The sequence below is a fragment of the Magallana gigas genome, chromosome 1 (assembly GCF_963853765.1).
Source record: "Magallana gigas chromosome 1, xbMagGiga1.1, whole genome shotgun sequence".
In the NCBI taxonomy this organism is placed as follows: domain Eukaryota; kingdom Metazoa; phylum Mollusca; class Bivalvia; order Ostreida; family Ostreidae; genus Magallana; species Magallana gigas.
The window spans coordinates 66,542,868-66,565,931 of NC_088853.1; the positions used below are offsets into that span (position 1 = coordinate 66,542,868).

The 23,064-nt window shown below is 33.0% G+C and overlaps 2 protein-coding genes across 4 annotated transcripts; one reads left to right on the forward strand and one right to left on the reverse strand.

Moving 5' to 3' along the window:
- LOC105326716 (methionyl-tRNA formyltransferase, mitochondrial) lies at positions 1-8,749 on the reverse strand. 2 transcript variants are annotated; one of them, XM_066088129.1, is made up of 11 exons: positions 8,732-8,749; positions 7,361-7,845; positions 6,615-6,684; positions 5,974-6,116; positions 5,571-5,693; positions 4,995-5,097; positions 4,554-4,629; positions 3,281-3,372; positions 2,885-2,960; positions 1,615-1,727; positions 1-888 (listed from the first exon to the last, which is right to left on the reverse strand). In XM_066088129.1, the coding sequence occupies exons 2-11, from the start codon at positions 7,747-7,749 to the stop codon at positions 661-663; spliced, it is 1,413 nt and encodes a 470-aa protein (XP_065944201.1). In that variant the 5' UTR covers positions 7,750-7,845; positions 8,732-8,749; the 3' UTR covers positions 1-660. The 2 variants fall into 2 exon arrangements, with proteins under 2 accessions (XP_065944201.1, XP_065944165.1); XM_066088093.1 differs by lacking the exon at positions 8,732-8,749 and adding an exon at positions 8,095-8,233.
- Positions 8,414-19,565, forward strand: LOC105326718 (ras-related protein Rab-11B). 2 transcript variants are annotated; one of them, XM_011426889.4, is made up of 7 exons: positions 8,414-8,584; positions 10,708-10,805; positions 14,614-14,725; positions 15,073-15,156; positions 15,429-15,622; positions 16,191-16,271; positions 16,642-19,432. In XM_011426889.4, exons 2-7 carry the CDS (start codon positions 10,769-10,771, stop codon positions 16,746-16,748), a joined length of 615 nt encoding a protein of 204 aa, XP_011425191.3. In that variant the 5' UTR covers positions 8,414-8,584; positions 10,708-10,768; the 3' UTR covers positions 16,749-19,432. The 2 variants fall into 2 exon arrangements, with proteins under 2 accessions (XP_011425191.3, XP_065944266.1); XM_066088194.1 differs by lacking the exon at positions 8,414-8,584 and having other exon boundaries at positions 10,766-10,805; positions 16,642-19,565.
- The last annotated feature ends 3,499 nt before the right edge of the window (positions 19,566-23,064 follow it).

Below are 23,064 nucleotides of genomic sequence, written 5' to 3' on the forward strand. Positions count from 1 at the left end.
ATCTTTTCATCAATTTATTACACTTCTTTATATCACAGATATACATGCAGTTTGACAATGGATAATGCATTATAAATCAGTTGATTTCTAACAGTCACTCTCACAATCAGCATAAATTATATGTTCAGTTTATTGCAAGTAAATCCGACACCCCCCTTCCCAAAATACCTGAAAAAATTAAAGATTTTTGTTTGAGACCTAATGTAATGCATAAACTCGCATAAACAACAAATCAGAAATCAGTTGTTATGGTACTCTGTCTTAAACAATATAGAATCCATTCGTTACAATATCAATAAATTAATACAATAGTATCAACAAACTTTAAAAATCATCAATACCACTCTGGGTGTATTGTGGAGTAAAAAACTAAATGATGTCCAAGTGGATCCTGTCAGTACATGTATCTTTAAACATCAGGTACAAGTACCTATATATATATACGTATTTTTGTTATCAAGGACTAACATCAATATCTTATGTCATTATCCACCTTCTCTACAGTGACACACTTTATCCACCATGACCTATTTCATCCACCATGACCTATTTCATCCACCATGACATATTTCATCCATCCATCATGACCTATTTTCTCCATGACCTTTTTAATTCATCATGACCTATTTCATCCATCTTGATCTAATTTACCCACCCTGTTTATCCACCATGACCCACTTTTAAGTCTGTAAACCACCCTTCCCTGACATCCACTGGAATTGTATCACTATGTAGAGGTTGCGGGGACAGAAGGTCAAGGTTAAACTTGATTCCGTTATCCACCGTCTTGAATCGTGGATCTGGATTTTCCAGCAGATATCCGCAGTGGAAATCCACCGCCTTCAGTTTCTTCTTTATTCTGATGGTTCCAAACCCTGTCCATCCATCCTATGGATTGAAGGACAAAATTGTATGAAAAATCAAAATCACAATTAGTTTGAAATACATCAGTATCAGACTCTATAAAAAGATGAATAAAGCATAGTAAGGGATTTTCATGTAAAAACATGTGACATGTAAAGAATCACGATTTATGAAGCTACATGATTTTTTTGGCAATTTCATTTGATTTTCTATCCCTCTCCAAGGCTTGGAAATAGACACAAACAACTCATCCAATAAAAGTCATATGTGCCATCACATACAGTATCCTAATACCGGTAGATCGTATGTACATGTATATGTACTCCAACATTTTCAATTGTGTAACTGATATGATGAACAATGAAGTTTTGGGAAAGACAACTGTACCTGGGGAGGGGAGGGGGGGGGGGGGGGGGGGGGGGGGGGAAAGGAGATTTAGTATACTGTGGAATCATTAGATTTCGTGGTGGCTCAATTTTCGTGGAATTCGTGGTTACCTCTCATCCACGAAATAACATCCTCCACGAATTGTTAATTAAGGTAATAAAGTCATATTTCCTTTTGTAGATATATGAGAATAAACGAAATTACGTCCCCACGCACCTGTAAAATTTAAGCCATCCACGAAAATTGGCCCCCACGAAATTTAATGATTCCACAGTAGTAAGATAATGAGAGAGAGAGAGAAAGATAGACAGATAGATACAGAGAGAGACATAGAATGAGAAAAGAGAGAGAGGAGACACACACCTGACACTTGACCAGCAGATGTTTGAGAGGTTTACTGTAGAACAGGGATCCGGGGGTCACCTCTGCACTGGGGCGGCCATATTTCCAAAGCACCGACTTCTCAAGATTGGGATCTGTCAAACAAAACCAAAAATGTATCACATATACTGTAGAAAGATAATCAGATAAGCTGACATGCTTCTCATCTTGTACAGCAATTAACTTTTGTGGGATTTGGGTGAAGTGGGATGAGTTGAGTAGGATGGGATGGGAATATCAAAGAAATCTAGATACTCTATAAAGATTTATAATCTTACTACCTTATAACCCTGAGTGAATGGACATTCTACAGTAAAACTCGGTCAAAGCGAAGTCCTAGGAACCAATGGATTTATATCGTTATATACGTAATTTGTTATATCCGTATAACAAATTCATTATAATAACTACGCGAATTCACTATATATACATGTTTTCTTCCACCAGACTACAATTTTGTTAATTGAAGCTTAAAATAAAAATACATTACTTTGATAACTTTGATAATCGGATTATGAATTGAAAAATATTTATGAAAATAAATTAAATCAAACTATTATGTTAAAAAGTAGTGCAAACTTTTTTAACTGTAAAGAAATTCGTTATAAAAGTGTTAAACCTTATTATTCACCTATATGGTACTCAAAATGAGTTCGCTATATCCGTAAATTCGTTATAATTGAATTCGTTAGAACCATAAAATTTTGCTAATATTTGTTAAGAATTTTACTGGGAATTCAAAAACATCGCTATATCCGAGAATTCGCTATATACGTGTTCGCACTAAACGAGTTTTACTGTAGTAACATTGTACTTCTGTTTGAAGAATTTGTGAGGCAAGGTAAGCTATAGATACTGAAGATTCACGGAAATTATTGGTGCTGTTACTTTACATATGATAAGGATTTCGTAAAACCACTAAATGTAAACAGTTCCACACATATAAAGAAATAGCAACTTAAACACAACAGTACATGTAAGTGAATCAATAAAATTTGTAGGGGTTAATTTTGCCAGTTTTTCACAGGTTCTTCATAAGGACCTAAATATATTTAGATATACACTTGCATGATTTATGAATCATTATGGCGTGTCATGTTAAATTGAGGCAGTAAATTAATAGTTCTTGGGTACCCATGAAATCAATAGAAATTGAACCACCATGATGAATTCTAATGATTTCACAATATTTCAAAGACTGGCAATGGAGCACAGAAGTGTACAGTAGTTTTGAGTGTATGTACAGATATACCTGAGTTGAGGGCATGGAAATCACACGGATCCAGCAGGTTGATCTTGGTGTTGTTGAATACAGTCCTCAGCCCCTCCTAATAATAAGATGGCCTTTGGTTAACAACTACAGTCAAATTTTGTTATCTCAAACTAGATGGGTTTATTTAAAAACTTCAAGATATGCAAGTATTTGAGATATCTTGGGTAAAATAGTCGAAAATTAAGTGGTTGGAACTTATGAATCACTTCAGCATATATCTATTGTATTTGAGATATCAGTGTTTGAGATATCAGTGCTTGAGATATCACAGTTCAACCTTATATCAAAATTCTTCAACATTTATAAGGACATCAAACAGGAAATAAGGAATAGCGATATGGCCTATGTTTTCTTGGTTCCATGAAATCTACTCACAATCTCTTGCAGAGCTCTGCGTTGCCGGTCGATGCTGCTGTAGCTCTGGTTCTCCCAGTCCACGTACAGGGCGCGGCGAGACAGCTTGTGTGCTGAAACAGGGAGAGCAAACAACAGTAATCTAAGGAAGGCAACTCTCAGATATGACAGAGGACAAACAACAACAGAGAGAGCAAACTATCATAAGTCTATGGGAGGCAACTGTCAGATATTCAGATCTTGGATAAAGGTCTGTTGCTAAAATTTTGGCTGGAAGCAGGAAATTAAAAATTATCTATTTTTTTTCATGCAACATGGAATTTCTGCATACCATGTTTAGAACTTGATTGGCTTTCATGTGCAGAAGTCAGTTTGTGTGGAGCAAATACCATGAGATTGTATGTTAAAATATAAGGACTCTCTATCCCTCCTTCTCTCTCTCTCTCTCTCTCTCTCTCTCTCTCTCTCTCTCTCAGTCTATTTCACTTTATTCAAACTGTATATATGTATACTTAAGTCAACTTGTTAAAAGTTATTGAAGTCAATCACTATGCACATACTAAGAGATTTAACAAATTTTCAATGATAGGGGTATGGTCATGATTTTGGTCAAAAAATATATTTTCATTTTTAATGTTTACAAGGCTCCAGTAAGGCATTTTTAATTGTAAACCAAAATTTCAGTGTCATTTGCTGTGTTAAAAGCGAAATACAAAGCTCACAATTCTCTCATTTAAACAAAGCTTTTGTTTACATTTTGAAGGCTGAAGTAAAATTTTAAGGTTTAGACCTAAATTGAATATGATAAACGCTACAAATTATTTATTTATATACTTAAAACAAATTAGAAGAGAGAAAAATCAGCTTAAATAAGAACTTTTACTGGTTTATTGCACTACTGTAAACAAAAACAGGGCACGAGCCTTGTTTACATGACAAAGAATTAGGAGCCCTGTATCTTGCTTATAACTTTACGACTCATACTCAAATTTTGGTTGATCATTAGAAATGCATTTCTAAAGCATTTTAAATAATAAAAGAATAAAAATAAAATTTAACTAAAATTGTGACCATGTCCCTTTAAGTCCTTCTCAAAGCACATAGGATCTGTCAGTGATTATTTTAGTTTTCGTGGTGTTAAACAGGTGAGAGCCATGGACTCCCTTTAAATGGGATCACAACATAAGCCATTGCACAGTTGCAAAGTTAACATTCCAGAGAGTTGAGACTGTTTGTTTGATAATTGAGGGCTATACACACACACCCATACACACACACAGGAATGCACACATACCATAGGTGACCCCTACAGCGCTCTGTTCAATGACACGTCGCTCGAGTTCCGGTAGGTTGGACAGAGCCTCCATCATCTACAGAGAAAATTCCATATCTTATTGTATCACTCGATTTGACTAACTGTAGAAAACTACATGTACATGTCACGTTTATTTACTATGTCAACACATGTGACTTATGCAAAACAAAGCAATATGCAAAAATAAAGCCATCATAAAGATACAAAAATGAAAAAGTCCACAAGTAGGTCCAGATGCATCCATTCAAGTTTGGTGAGTATAGGACAAGTAATAACATAAATATAGGATCTGCAACAAAAACTTTAACCAGGTCTGGACGCCGATGCCGGGAGTATGGCTCCGAGAGCTAAAAATCCATAATTGTATGGGTCTAGTTAATAGCATATTTTAAAACAAAACATAATTTTGATTTAACTCACCACTTCAGATCCTCGCTCTGCCATCATGGTCTTCAGATCAGAGGCAGTAATCCTGTCTGGTACAGGATATTGTTTCTGAAGAAGGATGGGGCCTATGTCAAAACTGTAAATAAAAGGGACGAATAAACAACTTCAAATTTATGCAGGTTTAAAAATGTGTTAACTTTACCAAAATCAGTATATGTTTTTCATTTCCTGTTTTCTTAAACCTACATACAATAAATCAAGATGTTTCTTTTCAATTACAGATATTGCAAACATAAAATGTTGTTTTCATACAAGGCTTTTGAATCAACTTTCTAATGCAAAATTCAATCTTGCTTTCTAAAACTTGAATTTAAAATCTCAATCAAAGTCTTTGATACTTCAAAATCAACCTGCTGACACACAAAAAAAGAGTATCTGAATTCCTGCATTAAATATGTATAATAATAAGTTATCCTTTCCTTTCCTACAATAAATCTTTCAATAATTGCCAGGAACTGAAATGGCTAAATAATTGAAATGTTTTTTTCAAAGCTACCAAGAGGTCATTTTTTAAGGGTGGAGTGGGGGTTGAGAAACTCTAACACTCACTGTTTTGGTCTGATCTCCATTATTGAGATCCCCGTCACCGTGTCGCCATATAAGATTGTGTGTTCTATCGGTGAGGCACCTCGCCATCGGGGTAACAGGCTCGGGTGGACATTCAATATACCACTGAAACAACAGGTACAACACCCAATTAAAATAAATTACTACAAAGTTACTTAAATCAACCTAAAACAATAAAACAAGCCAGTTTCACAGGTTGTATCCTTATTCTTTTAAATTAGTAAAAAATATCAATATACATGCACTCTGATACATGAACTTTTATTTGAGGCGAGTCAGCAGTTACCTGCAACACTTAGCTGGACTGTAGCTAGCTACCTACTAACTAACAGTAGCTAGCTACACAGACATATATAGCAATCTTTGTAGAAAAAAATTTACTTACTAAGGAAACATGTCAATGACCTTGGAGGGGATGAGGAAGCCGAATGAGGCCAGCACTCCCACATCATAGTCCAGGGGGTTGAGGGTGGGCTGCCAGTCTAGGATCCTCAGTCCCTGCTCCTGGGCGTACCGCCGCACGGGGACCTAGACCGATTAAAACAAAGACTGTAGTGTAACGGTATTTTGAAATGGTGGAGAAATCAGCCCACAAGAAGGCTATGCCTCAATAACATTAGCACCTTTTAGTTTAGCCAATAATTTTTCATAAACATGCTTTCAAAGACAGTTCATCCTGGGCACATCAATGATTTAAAATTTGTAAATTATAGCTAAGGAAACGGATTAATATATTACGTGATTACTTGTTTCTGAATCCTTGCTTGTGACATTGCATATTTATGTTGTACCTTGTATTCATAATAAACTAAGGTATACCAGGTAACACTAATAACATTAGGCTAGCAACATGTTGCAATTCTTTTAAGATTTCTAGAGCTGTATTTATCAGTTAAAAAAACAAGTATTCTTAGGAGATAAGGTTTTTTTCTAATTTATCTCTTTAACTAGGTGTTCTTTATGTTCATTGTATAATGACAAAGCATTGACCGTGACCCTTTATTTAGATGTCTGATGTATACCCACCACTGTGTCCGTTCTGTTAGTAGCTACCACCTCCAGAGTGTCGACCAGTCTCTCACTGCCATTCTGTAACCTGTAATGTATGACCACCCTGTTCAGACATGAACTTTTGGGGCTTTTACTGGTATATTTCACAACATACCATTTTTACTATTGATTCAACTTCATTTGAAAACCATGGCCAGTCTCCCAAACGCTTACTCTGTGCAAGAATGGCTGCGGGTTTTCGATGATGATGATTCAAAGAAAATAGCATTATATTTACAAAAATATTGCTAAAAAGGAACCAACCTCAGACAATATATATGCCTCAGTCTCATTTGTACCACTGAGATTATAAATTTTAATTTTTGTAAGTAAAAACATTCAAGAGCCAAATCTTTGTGTTCCATGTTCTTTTGAAATTCTTTTAATCCCAAAACAAGATGCAAAAACTTTCTTTTCCCACAAATAATGTCATAGCAATAACAACTCCTCATTTACCATGTTGACATTGGGAATATTAATTATTATCTAGACTTAGTATATGTACTTGGCAAAAATTGAAAAATAATAATAATGTGTGAACTTCTTAGCAAATACAATTGCATATATGCAATAGGGGACACCAAACTAGGAAATTGACTCCATTTTTTAGAAAACAAAATTTGATCACAAGAAGATATCAACTAAAACATGTTTTTTCCTAAAGAAATTTAGGCAAAAGTAGATGCAGTTGGCCTGGGAACATATGGGGATTGATAGCATACCTATTTTCATTCAACGTCTTCAACATTTTCAGGGAGAAATGGTCTGTGCCAAAGAACAAGACCCTCCAGGGTGGACGTGGTCGGGGTAGGTGGTCAGACACGGACAATCTACAGACCGTAGATCTACCCCTTCTGTTCTGTTTATTTCCACTACCATCACTACCACAGGATGAAAAGTATTTCACTGAAAACCAGTGCCAATTTCTACTTGTTTTTCTCCACATTAAAACATTCTTCGAATATGAGTTCTGTGGTACGAATGAGGTATTCACTGCTTGTATCTTTTGGTGCATGCAATACGAATTGGCTGATGAGCAAATGTTTCGTTGCTTTGACGTCCACTGCAACGCATGTGGAGCAACATGGCGAGTCTTTGGAAGTGCAAACATTATGATTACAGAGATATTCCAGTTAGACGCTACCTCAGTTGTTTACATCACTGAAGTTGTATGTGATGCATTGAACTTTAAAGTCAGTACTTAACCCTGAAAAAGTAATTCAGTAACTGAGTAAATATGAAACAAATTAGAAAAAGAAATCTGCTTCAACAGTTGTTGAAATAAATTACTGTAATTCATAAGTTGTTGCAATTTGTATGTCTAACTTAATTACGGATATAGTTTCATAATCAAGAAATAAGACTGAAGGAAATTCTAGCTAAGGTCGCCATTCATGCCGACACTGCGTAAATACACATTAATGTTACTCGTCAGTTAAAAATTATTCAACCATACAATTATTTCTTGGTTTATGATGAATGCATTCTTCAGAAGTGAATAAGGTTTCACACAAATGATGATCAAGTTTGCAGACCGCTGGACGAGCAGACAGTGCTGCAAAGTTCGAAACTTTTCTCGTCTCATTAATCTATCCGAAGTAATCCGAGAGGAAAGTACGAAAATACAACAATCGAAACACATTTGAAGTGACAATTTATATTCTAAAAAGACAAATTTATTGCGAAAAATATATTATTTATTATTTTCTTTTGAAAACTATTAAGAATAACAGGCTATTTATTCAGTTTTCAATACGTAACTAACGCTCGTTTAAATGAACTGATTATATTCAAGTGACAGGTGCGTTTTACGCGTTTATGATTTTGATAGACTACACAACAAAATAGGAAATGTTTACATAATGACGTAAACTTGATGAAAGAAGATCAGACAAACGTTATTGATTTTCCGTTATATGATAACCCTGACATCGTTGTATAAAAAGGTAAAACACGTTCTCTTTATAGAACAGAAAAAATCAGCTGATTTGCATAGGTTACAAAAGGACAAATTGTTTTCAATTATTCAGTCCAGATTTCTTGACCAGAGCTGAATTGTAGCTTATGGGTTAATGACAACTTCATTCTATTACCTTCCTTCTCGCTTCAGCGGTAAACTAGTGTAAATTAATCCTGAAGGAAGTTGATTGATAAACAGTCATGAACATTTACTGTGTATCATAAGTACTGACTACTGGCGTGCGACCAGGACAAATATTGGAAGAAAAAAAAAAAAAAAAAAAAAAAAAAAAAAAAAAAAGAAGACCAGTTCTCGCCGAGGAACATTTCTCGCCAGTACATTGTGACGTCATTTTATCAACACATAAAATTGTATTCGAAAAATGACGTCACAATGTTCTGGAGAGAAATGGTACTTGGCGAGAACTGGTACTGTAATGTTATATGCCACACATCTGACAACATCATGGATATGCTACCTGGAATCTAATTAAGGATTGAAACAAATGAACACAAAATTGTTTAGGACAAACACAACTTGGGTTTACTTGGGATTTCCTTTTGGGGTCAAATCTACACACTTAAGTGTGAATTAACGTAGCTCGCGGGTTTGCTGACGTCACAATAGGAATCGACGTAAAGAGTTGACCGTCATAGTAAACTCTTAATTTTATTTTAAAATGACAAATGAGATGTTTAGAAGTAGAAAATATTTTAAAAAGCTATAAATATGCGGTTTATGACTGTTTATACAAAAATTTATAATATCAAGTGCTGAAAATTTAAAGATGTCACAAACATTGTAACATTTTGTTCTATAAAGATAAAGAATGAGTGTGCGTTAGAACACTTCCATTTAAAGTCATGTATTAAAATAGAATGTATGCATTAACTTCGCTTTTTTTTTTTACAAATATAACTTCCGTAATCTGTACTACCGATTAAATTCTAAAATTTCTTTTGCCTTGAGATAACTGTTTTATACGATTACTTACTAATTATGTCAGTAGTTGCCTGGCATTTTATTTTTGCATTGATTGACTCAGAGTTTCATAAAAAATAAAAATAGCAATTTTCTGTATCTTTACAGCCTTACATTAATTGCATTTAATAACATTCACAATAATGTGATTGTCTAATAAGCATTAACATGTTCTAAAATGTGTTAAACAGCTAGTCTTGTCAATAAATGCATTTCAATTTTAGTGTTCTAAGAAGTAAGGAAATGATGACGTCAGGCTAACGTCGTAATGAAAATATAAGGTTTTGAGAAATCTTTTAAATCTTTAAAGTTTTTTTGCCAAAAATTGGCCGAGAACACATACTTATATTTTTTTATGAATTGATTCATAATTATCTCCTCTGTTTTTGTGTTGAGTATGATTAATTTCGTCTGAATCGTTTAAAAGTTTAGAGCATAGTTTTGTAATGCGTTTCTCGGTTAAAATGTGCATTTTACTATATATTTCATTGAAATGGCGTTGCTTGATTTTATTAATGACACTGTATTTGAAACACGATAACATTATTACCGCGCAGACGAATCTTAAATAAATTTTAGAAATAAAACTATAAAACCTATGGATCACGTGGACAAATTTTCAAGGTAGGTTTTCTCACAAGCAGGTAAACCCGCGAGCTACCTTAAGCAGACCCACATTTTATCTTACCATCTTACTGCCTGTAGTTCCTGCCCCATGTATATTCCGAATACACAGTTAGCGTCTGTTTTCAGGGGTATATGTCTGATCGGGTTTACTCTCTGTGTCCACTCTGGCCTTACTTTGGGTTAACTCTGGGTCCACTCTAGTAAACTGGGAGTACTGTAAACCCAGAGTAAATCCCGAAAGTAAACACAATTTCAGCATTTGTTGTGTTTTTCCTATCTGGTGCAGAAATCAGCAAAGTTGTGATTGTTTTTGGATCAAGTGATCATGCACGCTCCTAAAGTTAAAGAAATGAATTTTGAATTCATTATTAATGTATACATAATCACATTGATACTTTGACACATCACATAATGTTGTACGATGGAAGACAAATTGCAATAACCCATAATGTAGTTTTTATTGTTTCGATGTGGGTAAAAGGTAAAACTGTTTATTTACAGGTTTAAAAATTCCTTTTCACTGACAGACAAATTGTAGTTTTGTTGAAGAATTGTGATCACCATGGGAGCTGAAGACCAGTATGACTTTATATGGAAAGGTATACCTACAGGCTGCTGCAGCGCCTTTTTGATAAAAGCCATTTCTTTGCAATTCTCTCTTATCTCAATGTACAAACTTTTTGTCAGTTGGTAGCTAAGAAATAATTCTTTTTACTATGTTGTGTAAAGAATTTAATTAGTAAGAGGTGATGTCACACATAATAATTAGCTGTATCAAAAATCAAAGGCCTCTTTCTATGTGACTGTGTACTTCACACTGTCTATGTATTTATATACCATATATCCGGTAATTTTCGCGATGATATAATTTTTGCTTTTTTTTAGACCTCCTTTAAATTGCAAATAATTGAATACGCAGAAATTATATCCTGTAAAATTTTCTATATGAATTTTTAGCTCACCGAGACGAAGTCAAGGAGAGCTTATGCTATACCCTCGGCGTCGGCGGTGGCGTCGGCGTCGGCGTCGGCGTCCGGACCTGGTTAAAGTTTTTGTTGCAGGTCCTGTATCTAAGCTATTACTTGTCCTATCTTCACCAAACTTGCATGGATGATGCATCTGGACCTACCTATGGACTTGAAAGACTTGGATGCTGAATCTGGGTCCTAAATTTCAGATGCTGGAGGAGGTTATGGTTGTTGGACCAGGTTAAAGTTTTTGTTGCAGGTGCCCTTTGATAGCAGTATCTTAGTTACTGCTGGTCTGTACTTCACCAAACTTGCAAGGATGGTGTGCCTTATGATACTGATGCACCAGACAGGCTTGAGTGCTGAATCTGAGCTATAGGTTTCGGATGCTGGAGGAGGTTAAGGTTTTTGGAGCAGGTTAAAGTTTTTGTTGCGGGTACCCATTGATAGCAATATCTATGTTACTACTGGTCCTAACTTCACCAAACTTGTATGGATGATGCGTCTTATGATACTGATGCACCTGACAAGCTTGAATGCTGAATCTGAGCAATAGGTTTCGGATGCTGGAAGAGGTTAAGGTTTTTGGAGCTGGTTAAAGTTTTTGTTGCAGGTGCCCTCTGATGATTAATCTTAGTTACTACTGGTCCTAACTTCACCAAACTTGTATGGATGGTGCGTCTTATGATACTGATGCACCTGACAAGCTTGAATGCTGAATCTGAGCAATAGGTTTCGGATGCTGGAAGAGGTTAAGGTTTTTAGAGCTGGTTAAGTTTTTGTTGCAGGTGCCCTCTGATGATTATATCTTAGTTACTACTGGTCCTAACTTCACCAAACTTGTATGGATGGTGCGTCTTATGATACTGATGCACCTGACAAGCTTGAATGCTGAATCTGAGCAATAGGTTTCGGATGCTGGAAGAGGTTAAGGTTTTTGGAGCTGGTTAAAGTTTTTGTTGCAGGTGCCCTCTGATGATTAATCTTAGTTACTACTGGTCCTAACTTCACCAAACTTGTATGGATGGTGCGTCTTATGATACTGATGCACCTGACAAGCTTGAATGCTGAATCTGAGCAATAGGTTTCGGATGCTGGAAGAGGTTAAGGTTTTTAGAGCTGGTTAAGTTTTTGTTGCAGGTGCCCTCTGATGATTATATCTTAGTTACTACTGGTCCTAACTTCACCAAACTTGTATGGATGGTGCGTCTTATGATACTGATGCACCTGACAAGCTTGAATGCTGAATCTGAGCAATAGGTTTCGGATGCTGGAGGAGGTTAAGGTTTTAAGAGCTGGTTAGATAAAGTTTTTGAAACAGGTGCCCTCTGATGATGATAACTTAGTTATTACTTGTCCTTACTTCACCAGACTTCCATGGATGGTGTGTCTTATGATACTGATGCACTTGACAGGCTTGAATGCATAGTCTGGTTTCGGATGCTGGATAAAGTTAAGTTTTTAGGAACAGGTCACATGTTTAATAGATGATAGTACTATTTCAGACTTGCATAGTTGATTTAACTGTAATATGAATGAATCGCAGAGGTAGCTTCAGATGCAGAGCTTGATCTCCATTATCAAGGATGCTAAAAAATAAATCTTAGTTATTACTGGTCCTAACTTCACCAAACTTGAATGGATGGTGTGTCTTATGATACAGATGCACCTGACAGGCATGGATGCTGAATCTGAGCCATAGGTTGCGGATGCTGGAGGAAGTTAAGGTTTTAATTGCTAGTGCCCTCTGATGATGATATCTTAGTTATTACTGGTCCAAACTTCACCAAAATTGCATGGATGATGCGTCTTATGATACAAATGCACCTGATGGGCTTGAATGCTGAATCTGAGCCATAGGTTTCGGATGCTGGATGAGGTTTTGTTTTTTGGAACAGGTCACATGTTTTATAGATGATAGCTTGCATAGTTGATTTAACTTTATAATAAATTAAATGCAGAGGTTGCTTCAGAAGCAGAGCCTGATCTCCATTATCAAGGATGCTAAAGAAATCTCCTACCTCACTCAAACCTGCTCGATAGATAGATGTGTTTGTTGATAAATGATATAACATGATTCCTATGATAAAGTATTGTATGATATGAAACAATATTGTTTGATATGATACAATATGACATCATATGTTATATTATAAAAAGTTATATGATACGATATGATATTGTATCAGTTTTTTTGATATTTTATGATATGATTATGTATCATGATATTGTTATGTATAGTATTGTATAATATGATATAATATTGTATAATATTATATTGTATTTTTAATTTATTATTTTATCACATGATACAATTACATAAGATATTGCAAAATATTATATTGTATCCTATGATACAATATTGTATATTCTATAATATTGTATCATACAATATTGTATAATATGATATTGGTTTCAGTAATATAGAATTATATCACATGAAATTGTATTATATGATATTGTAATATTAAATAATATTGTATCATACGATATTGTATGATATGATATTGGTTTATATGATATATTATCATATCACATGAAATTGTATGATATGATATTGTAATATCTTTTATTGTGTCATATGATGCAATATGTATAATATAATAATGTATTTTATAATATTTTACCATATCACATAAATAAATATTGTATCATTTGATAAGATACAATGTTGGAATCAAATTATATTGTATTATATGATATAATATCATATAATGTATCAAATATGTTTCAGTGTCATTCAATACAATATCATTCTATATTATACAATATAATATCATGTTTCAGTGTTATGATGTATTATGTAATATGGTATTGTAATATGATACTATATTGTATTTTATTTTATGATATTGTATTATGTGATCAAATACAATAAGGTATAACACAATACAATGTCATATCATACGTTACAATATCAAATCTCATTATTGTTTATAACGGTATTTTATTTATTATATGATATATATTATATTAGAAATATGACATGATGCAATATTTAATTTTATATCATTGTATTGATTAACATATGAACATATGATTATCATAAAAAAATTTATCAGATGATATACGATATTTTGTCAAAACAGAATCCATGAATATCCAAGATCATAAAGTATGATTTTCATATAAAATGATAAAGGTGGTCTTATGAAGGTGATGTCTCATAAGGGTGATGCTCCGTCTCGGTGAGCTTAGTAATCTATGATTACCTATGTTTTTAAATCGCGAAAAAAATGACTGATGCAAATTAAAAATGTTAAAGATTTTCCCCATTTTCGCAAATTTTGTGACATGGGGAAAAAAAACGGGATATACAGTACTTAATTATAACTCACCATTCTCTGTCACATGGTCTGTGGAGTTGTAATAGAAGTAGTATTGTATTATATACATTATATAATATGTATTAAGCTGTAAGTCCTTTGCTTTAACACAGTGGTACTGGTGGGGGACTCAGGAGTCGGAAAGACGAATCTCCTGTCTCGCTTCACCAGGAACGAATTCAATGCCGAGAGTAAGACTACAATAGGAGTGGAATTTGCTACAAGGTATGAATTCCCTATAGAGTCCTTTTACTAAATGATTATATAACTCACCAATTCAACTTTTAGCAAATATGTTAGAACATTTAATTGGGAACTGTGATTAAAATGTTGTATAGTTTTGACTTTCACACAGAGAAATAATTCAAGTGAAATCAATGAGAGGTGGTTCTGATTTTAAGTGGATATTAATTCCTCATGTTTTTTTTATAAAATGCTTTCTTTGGTGATTCGTGTAGTAGGTATATGAAGGTAGCGACAGCTCAGAGAAAAACATAACCTTTTTAAGCGGGAAATTTTGTTCTGATTGAGACTATGAGCGCTTCTCAGTATCAAAAACTGTGTCTTTGTAGAAATGTCCAGATCCGAGGGAAGACGGTGAGAGCCCAGATCTGGGACACAGCTGGGCAGGAGAGATACCGAGCAATAACTAGTGTGTAAGTGCAGGGTCTTGTGCAAGACTAGTGTGGAAGTACAGGGTCTAGTGCAAATACTAGTGTGTAACTACAGGGTCTAGTGCAATAACCATTGTGCAAGTGAAGGATTTAGTGTAAATAACTAGTGTTTATGTGTTGAGTCTAGTGCAATTACTAGTGTGGAAGTGCAGGATAATTTGTAAACCAATTTGTAATTTTATATCACCGACCTTTGAACTCCCAAATGTATGAATCTGATTTTACCAAACTGTTGACCTTTTGAACTCCCACAGGTACTATAGAGGAGCAGTGGGGGCACTTGTTCTCTATGACATCACAAAGCCGGCAACGTTTGAGAACCTAGACAAGTGGATCAGCGAGCTGAAGGAACATGCTGACCCGTGTGTGTGTATCATGATCGTGGGCAACAAGACAGACCTACGGTCACAGCGGGTCGTCTCCACAGAGGATGGGAGGCTCCTAGCAGGTACAGATCCCTCCCGACATCTCATCTCCAGCCCTTGTATCCACTATCTCCATAATTACTCACTCTCTCCACTGTGTCAAATCATACCAATTCTTTGCACTCTCCTCCCCAATTCAAACCCTTTTCCCCCATTCCAACCCTTTTCCCCTATCTTTGATTTTTTAAATCAATGACTGAATGACATTAAAACTTACTTTTGAACTGCTGTTGTGGTGAGACTTGTGGTCTCTGGGCCTTTTGTTGTGATCTGCATTTTTGTTATACCTTTTGATGACTTGGACCTATTGTGTTGTGTATTTTTCCGAAATTAGGTCGATACTTTTTTCTTGGCATATGGACCTCGCCCTATTTATCGCTTCGACCTATTCCATTTTTTTTTATATGAAATTTTGCAAAAATTAATGCAAACCTCTAATAAAATCATGAGAGTTTACTATAATACAGCTTGAATTTCTGTGTAAAAATTGTATGAATTTTTATCAATATTCTCATTTTTTTATGCAACATATGTATGTCTTTTGATGATTTAGACTGTGTAATTAAATTGTCATGTTTGATTTTCTTGTAGAGAAGTACCGCTACTCTTTCATTGAGACCTCTGCTTTAGATGCATCTAATGTAGGCGAGGCTTTCAACAATTTATTAGTCGGTAAGAACAAAATTAGTACAAAATTGTTACTAGTGGTAAAGTACTGGGGATGGTAACAGGTGGTTACGTAGAAGACATAAAATAAAAAAATAATACTTAAAATTTATTGAATTTCACGATAATGATGAATAATCAAAAATATTATTATTCTGATGCTAACAAAAGTGATGTAAATTTTGATTTTGTCTCATTCAGAGTTAGCCACATTTTCCATCACAGACTAGAGTTTAACCAAATGAATGTATTTTTTGCAGTTGAATTTTTTTTTTTGAAAGGGAAGTTTAGTAGTTTTTGAACATAATATTTGTTTCCTTATAATTACAAATAACCTTTACGTTAAAACAGTTTTTCCTTTATGATTTTTTTGTAGACATTTTTAATATCCAGACTGAAGCAGAGAAATCAGATTCAACCTCTAGAATCGTACCACAAGAAAACAAAGGACAGCAAAATCAAGCCAGCCAGTGTAGCTGTTAAAAAAGACTTTTGATTCAACCAATCACTCTGGTTGATACAAATCATCTAACCAATCATAATGGTTTTTAGAGAGACAATTATCCAATCGGTGTGTCTGTTAGAAAGAAAGATACATTGAGTTCAAATCCTGTGGTGCTAACATTGAGTTCAACTACAGGCAAGAATAGTATGGAAGGAAGGCATTGGGAACTAAAAGATCTGCCTAGTCTGTCATCTTAACAGTTCAGTGAGCAAAATCTAGAGAAATATAAGATATGTCTGAGAGAGAGAGAGAGAGAGAGAGAGAGAGAGAGAGAGAGAGAGAGAGAGAGAGAGATTGTATATTTTAGTGTACATGCTTCTAAATACATGCATATATGCATAATAGTATGTCAATATTCTGAGTGTTTTTCCTTAACGAGCTTCCCTATATTTTACATATTAATTTGAAAAAAACCTTTTAATAATTTCTCTAATTATTGCCCTATAATATTTAGGAATTCATTTATATTTGAATACAAGATAAATTAACATGGCTACTTCTTCTCAATACTCGATTATGAAATTTGTGAATCATAATTTCAAATATTTTCTTTTTGCTGAAGACAGTAGGAAATAAAAAAAATTTTTTGACAGAAATGCAAATGTTTTTAAGAGAACTTTTTATTGCTACAAAAATAACATGATTTTTTTTTTTTGAAATGTGCAATTTGATATGACTTGCCAATGCAGTGTTTATGTAATGAAGTTTATACTTCAGGTAGTATTCTCCAAAATGATCAATTCTAAGAAAAGTAGCCATGAGAGAAAAATTACCAGTTTAAATTAATTGACAGAAATGATTCATTTTAGAAATTTGTGTTGGTTTGGTTATCATTTAGAAAATTGTAATTGAAATTACTGTACAGAAATTTAGGTTAGAATGGATTTAGAAATTTGATTTTATCAATTATGTTAGGGGTAAAAAATTGATTTGGCAGAAATAATAGATTTATACATGTTTTGTATGTTTGTTATCATAAAAAATAATAATTTGAAAATGAAATAACTAGACATTTAGGTTAAAAAGGATTAAAGAGAAACAGATATAATCAATATGTTGATCACTGACCTGTGTTATTAGATGTTCAGTCGTACAGTTTTACATTAATGATTAGATACTTTGGAAGAGATTTGTAACCAAAGCACATATTTATATGGTAGTTGTTCGAACTATATTCCCTAACCTAGAACAATACCAAGAACTCTTTTAATCTTTGATTTGATTGGTCGTTTAGAGAATGGGGTCATTATTTAAGAAGTTTTTCAGTTTGTGTTTTACAAAGAATTATAGATTAGAAGTGATTTATATGTATTTTTTTTCAATGATAGTTTATATGTAGACATTTGTTGTTGTGATTTTTTAGCCCTTTATATTGTGGTTTTCCCTATTGTCTGTTTTTCTTGAGCCTAATATTGAAAATGCTTATTTTTTCAAATTTGTTGGTCTGACTTTGTTAAGAAGTATTTTTTATTGTAGAACATGATGGAAATTCTAAAGTTCATATAAATTCATCCACAGAAACTGTTACAGCTTTACATTAAACAAATTAAATTTTGTTAAATAGAGATGAACTGTGGCAAAACTGTTGAGCGACAACTTGTTTTTGTGACAAAGCCCTATCAATATCTATTTTGTTTTAACAACCATAATACAATGATGGCTGTTTCACGGCAAGAAATATTCCCAACAACTAGGCTCTCCCGAACCACGCAAAAATTTCTTGCTAGCAATAACAGTTGATTTCCAGTAAATTTTCAGCATTTTTCAAGTTAAATTGTGATTAGATTTTGGTTATACATTTAACGTTTACAAATCGTGTTGTGTTTGGTTTATGTATATAATTATATCATGTTTATATTATGTGATCAAACTGGGTTGTGAACAACTTATTCATGGAAAAGTAGACCACATTTTTTTTTCGATCATGTGATGTGATTTTTATTAGTCTTTATTTCCCTTTGCATATCATGTGCTTTGTTAACAACTGATTATAATGGCTTATATACTTGATCTTGAAGGGAAGAATACTCTCGTTATGAATTATTTTGTAACTTTACATTCCATGTTTTTACTGTAGATACAATTTGAAGCCCTTTTTTATACAACAATAGAGGGACCAACAGCTCTATAATATATAAACCTGGGAAGCACTTCTTCCTTTTTTTTCTTGTTAAATCAAGATTTGAGTGAAAAAAAAACCACACTGAGAAATTCCATGAAAATTTGACTAAAAAATTTCTCAATACTGTTTACAATTGCATTCCAATTACTAGTACATGTATTTTATTTTACATTTAATGTTATCTTGAAAATGTCGTGTCAATGAAGCTGTTAATGTAAAATAGAGTGTGATATTTTTACATTCATGTAGACCTAATGCTGCACAATATAACATTGCCTAATTTTGTATTATCTTACTTTATATTTATTTAACACCAAAGCCGAATGCTCGAAATGTGATTTTTTTTTCTCAATACTTTAAATGTGGAATAAAGCTTAGGGAGACATGCAGAAAATATACAGTATCTTTTTTTTCTGATCTATATGTGTAGAGGTACCTAAATACAATTGTTTGACATTGCATGTGAGAGGTAATGCAGCAAATTTGAAATTATTTTTGTAAAAGTCTCCAATTAAATGCCATATTTTGCTGTTGAATATATTTTGTGTTAGATTGATCATACTTGTACAGGGCAGTTAATTATGGTTGTGAAACAATATGATTTAAAGTGGTATGGGACACCTCCATATTGTGACGTACTATTTATCGAAATAAACCAAAATATATATATATATATATTGATACATAGTTTCTTTCCCAAAATTGACACCTAGCAGTGTAGCGCAGTGGGTTCAGGCACGTAGCATCAGGGGGGGTTTTGTTGTTACTTACTGAAATAAATATTTTAGATATTCATATTTTATCCCCAAACTGCAAATATTTCACTTATTTGACATGTTCAGTTATTTTATTTATCATTATATATTTTTCATTATCAAATAATGTCCTGTTAATTTGAGTGACTTTTTCCAGGTGTGTTATTCCACCTTAACTATAAAGACATAACTCCAGAGAACATTTCTGAACAGTTTTGAATGGATATTATGATAGGCATTCATAACATTATGAAAAAAAATAGATTCCAAAGATTAAAAAAATAAATACTGTCAAGGGAGATAATTCAGCACTAAAACAATAGCTATAGAAAATATCATGATGTAGCACAAAGTCATGGAAATCTTGTTCATACAAGTAACAATAAAAATTGATGAATACAGCCTAACTTTCGCTTATATATTTCTCATAGCAATGGCGTCGGAAGCAAATTGACCAAAATATCTGCCATATAAACTTTAACATAAGATATTTTTGCCCATGCACTAATATTGGTTATAAGATATGTTAATGTTATGTAAAGAAAAACAATCCAAAATGTTAGCTTTAAAATTTTTAGCATCCTATATCTTTAAACAGAGCTCTTCTTTTAAGGAGATATAAATAGTCTAATATTGGCCACGACCATCGAACCCTCTTAAATTGTCTATAGTAGTCTTGCATAAGTCTTCACACAATCAATTGTACATGTATCAGTTAAGCAATGATTTCACACGAATAGTTGTATATGTATCTTACGGTTAAGCAATTATTTCACACGAATAGTTGTATATGTATCTTACGGTTAAGCAATTATTTCACACGAATAGTTGTATATGTATCTGTCAAACAATGAGCTGACACGAGTAATTGCACATGTATCTGTTAAGCAAATATTCGAAACACACACACAAACAGTGTGTACAATTTTGATGTTTCGTCAGTAAGTATAACGACTAATGCTCCTTTGAAATATCATTCTAGAAGTCACAGAAGAACTTCTGACCAAAGGCAGTAAACATAATGATAAAAGTTTAGTATAAACAATATTTTTATTTAGTTTTCCACTATCCATTTTTAATAATTTTTTCATAGAGATACTAGTTATTTATTTATTTATTTAAATAGTCTCTATATTATTGTACAGAGAAAAATATTTTAACAAATATGTCTAGTTCTATTTGGTCATATGTGATACCACACAACTGTTCGTCTAATCTGTAATTTATAATGTAATGACATATTCTATTCTTTATTTTCATATAATGTATACCGGGAAATATTTGCCTTGTTTTATTCACGCCAAGCCAATTCCAATGTTTTAAATTTATCTCTCTTTAAACATAACGGTGTCTTGACGAATTAAAGACAGAGCGAAATCGTTTTCAAAAGTAGAGGGGCGAAAATAACACGGGGCGAATAAACCCAAAATACAGTAATTCTTAGTTCATGTACGGTCTTGTTTTATTGAATGACGTGTAACCTGTTACAAATTGTAATTACTCAATAATGTTAAAAGTATGAATGGTTGCTATTGACTTTGTTTCATTTTAAAAGTTCTGTGTGAATGAAGTGCATTATATATGGTTTGCTAACATTACAATTTACTTCTTTATATTTGTCGGTTATAAACTCTTTGAACAAATGAAGAATTGCTTGTTTTTTTTTCACGAAAATCGCTTTGAGAGTTGATTTTGAGTTTTTCAGTGGATGATTTATATTATACAGCATTCTAAACTTTTTCTACACAAATGTTATATCTAGATAAATGTTAAGGTTCAACTCCTCTAAACCCATGCGCGGATTAACAGTATCTGTCCAGGGGATCCGAGAAATTATTGTGTTTGAGGCCTATTTTCGGTCAATTTACTCTATGGACGCGCATGAAACTAATACCTTTATGAGAATGTGATATCTGCATAGGAATTCGGTATTTTGAATTAAAGCTAAGATTACATATTTTTAGCATATCATATTTGAAAAAAAAATATGACGGAAATCACATATAATCAATTTACTTGTTTTTAAAAGATAAACTGTCATCCATTGAGATTTGTCTTCCTTTTCAAGAGAAATTTTACTGTCATGTACCTTAATGTACACAGTGTCTTGTTTTTTGTTGCTTTCATAAGAAAGATTGAGCCAGTAGTCCATGATAAACATTGACAAGTTATGTAAGGCCTATAATTATGTGATTTAGAGGAATATATTTGTAGCATAATCAATTTTATTTCTTGTATGAATCTGTGTATTAGTTGTTTTCAAAAATTTAAATACATATTGGCAAATGTTATCAATTTACGTTTTTGTCTTTGAAATGTGTTCCCTCTGGGTAATATTTTTACTCGACAAAGTTATAATTTTATTCTTCTAAGGATAAGGTCGAGTTCTAATATACTTTACAGTTTTACTAAAGTTGATGTGAGACATCTCCATAACGTGACGTGCTATTTATCGAGATACACAATAAAATTTATATTTTCCTTCTCAAAATTGTCATGTAACAGCGTAGTGCAAACATTTAGAGCGCTCAAGATGAATATGTAAGTCATTAGTTTGAATCCCACTGAGGATTTTAAGTTTTTTACCTTTCCCAAAAATTTTAAACGTATTTTTTATGATTAATAAACAATATGAAATTTTTATATCGATTTTAATGTACTTTTATCCTCATTAATATCACATAATTAATGAAATGAATTTTTTGACACACCATTTATATGGAAACCGTATGCAAAATATTACATCAAACATAGGAGTGGTTCGTTTCTGATTTTAGAGCTGTGTCATATTGAATACTAATGCTTCTTCAGGTGTTAATCAACCCATTAGCAATTGAAGAACTGATCATAAAAAATGCAAGCCGAAACTATAAATATTTTAATTTATTAACGCTAGAACTACAAATATCACACATGTGTACGTCACAACATTATATTTTGACCAGTAGGTGCAGTAATAAATAAATAGCATTAATTATAATTCTTAATGAAAATCATATAATTAATAACGTACGTCAACAGACAAGGAAAACAGGAAACATTCGTTATGGGATCTAATTTATGTGCATTATTTTACTATAAAGTGCAAAACTAACAGTAAGTGCATCAGTCTTTTTCTCTTTTTAGAAATATAATAGTAAAGGTATCATTTTCATAAACCTTATACATCTATGTTTTTTTTTCTTTTTTAAAAACATTTGGCACAAAGACAAAAACAAAATATTTGGCACTTGAGAGATAAAATGATTAACGGGAAAAGCACCCACTATCTTTACCAAAAAAATTGATAACTTTAATTTGAATTTTTATAAGTTGTTTATAAACATCATATTTTCTGATTTATACAATAGTCATCTATCATCAATCATAAGAACAAGTGAATTCTCAAATAATTAAACGCCACTATGATTTAGTTTT

Excerpts from the sequence above, each read along its gene's own strand:
- LOC105326716 (XM_066088129.1), bottom strand. The coding sequence starts at position 7,749 with ATGTTTGCACTTCCAAAGACTCGCCATGTTGCTCCACATGCGTTGCAG. Across the intron at positions 6,685-7,360 it reads AAGACGTTGAATGAAAATAG|GTTACAGAATGGCAGTGAGA; the intron begins GTATGCTATCAA and ends CATACATTACAG. Across the intron at positions 5,694-5,973 it reads GTCATTGACATGTTTCCTTA|TGGTATATTGAATGTCCACC; the intron begins GTAAGTAAATTT and ends CTGTTGTTTCAG.
- LOC105326718 (XM_011426889.4), top strand. The coding sequence starts at position 10,769 with ATGGGAGCTGAAGACCAGTATGACTTTATATGGAAAG. Across the intron at positions 15,157-15,428 it reads TACCGAGCAATAACTAGTGT|GTACTATAGAGGAGCAGTGG; the intron begins GTAAGTGCAGGG and ends GAACTCCCACAG. Across the intron at positions 16,272-16,641 it reads TTTCAACAATTTATTAGTCG|ACATTTTTAATATCCAGACT; the intron begins GTAAGAACAAAA and ends ATTTTTTTGTAG.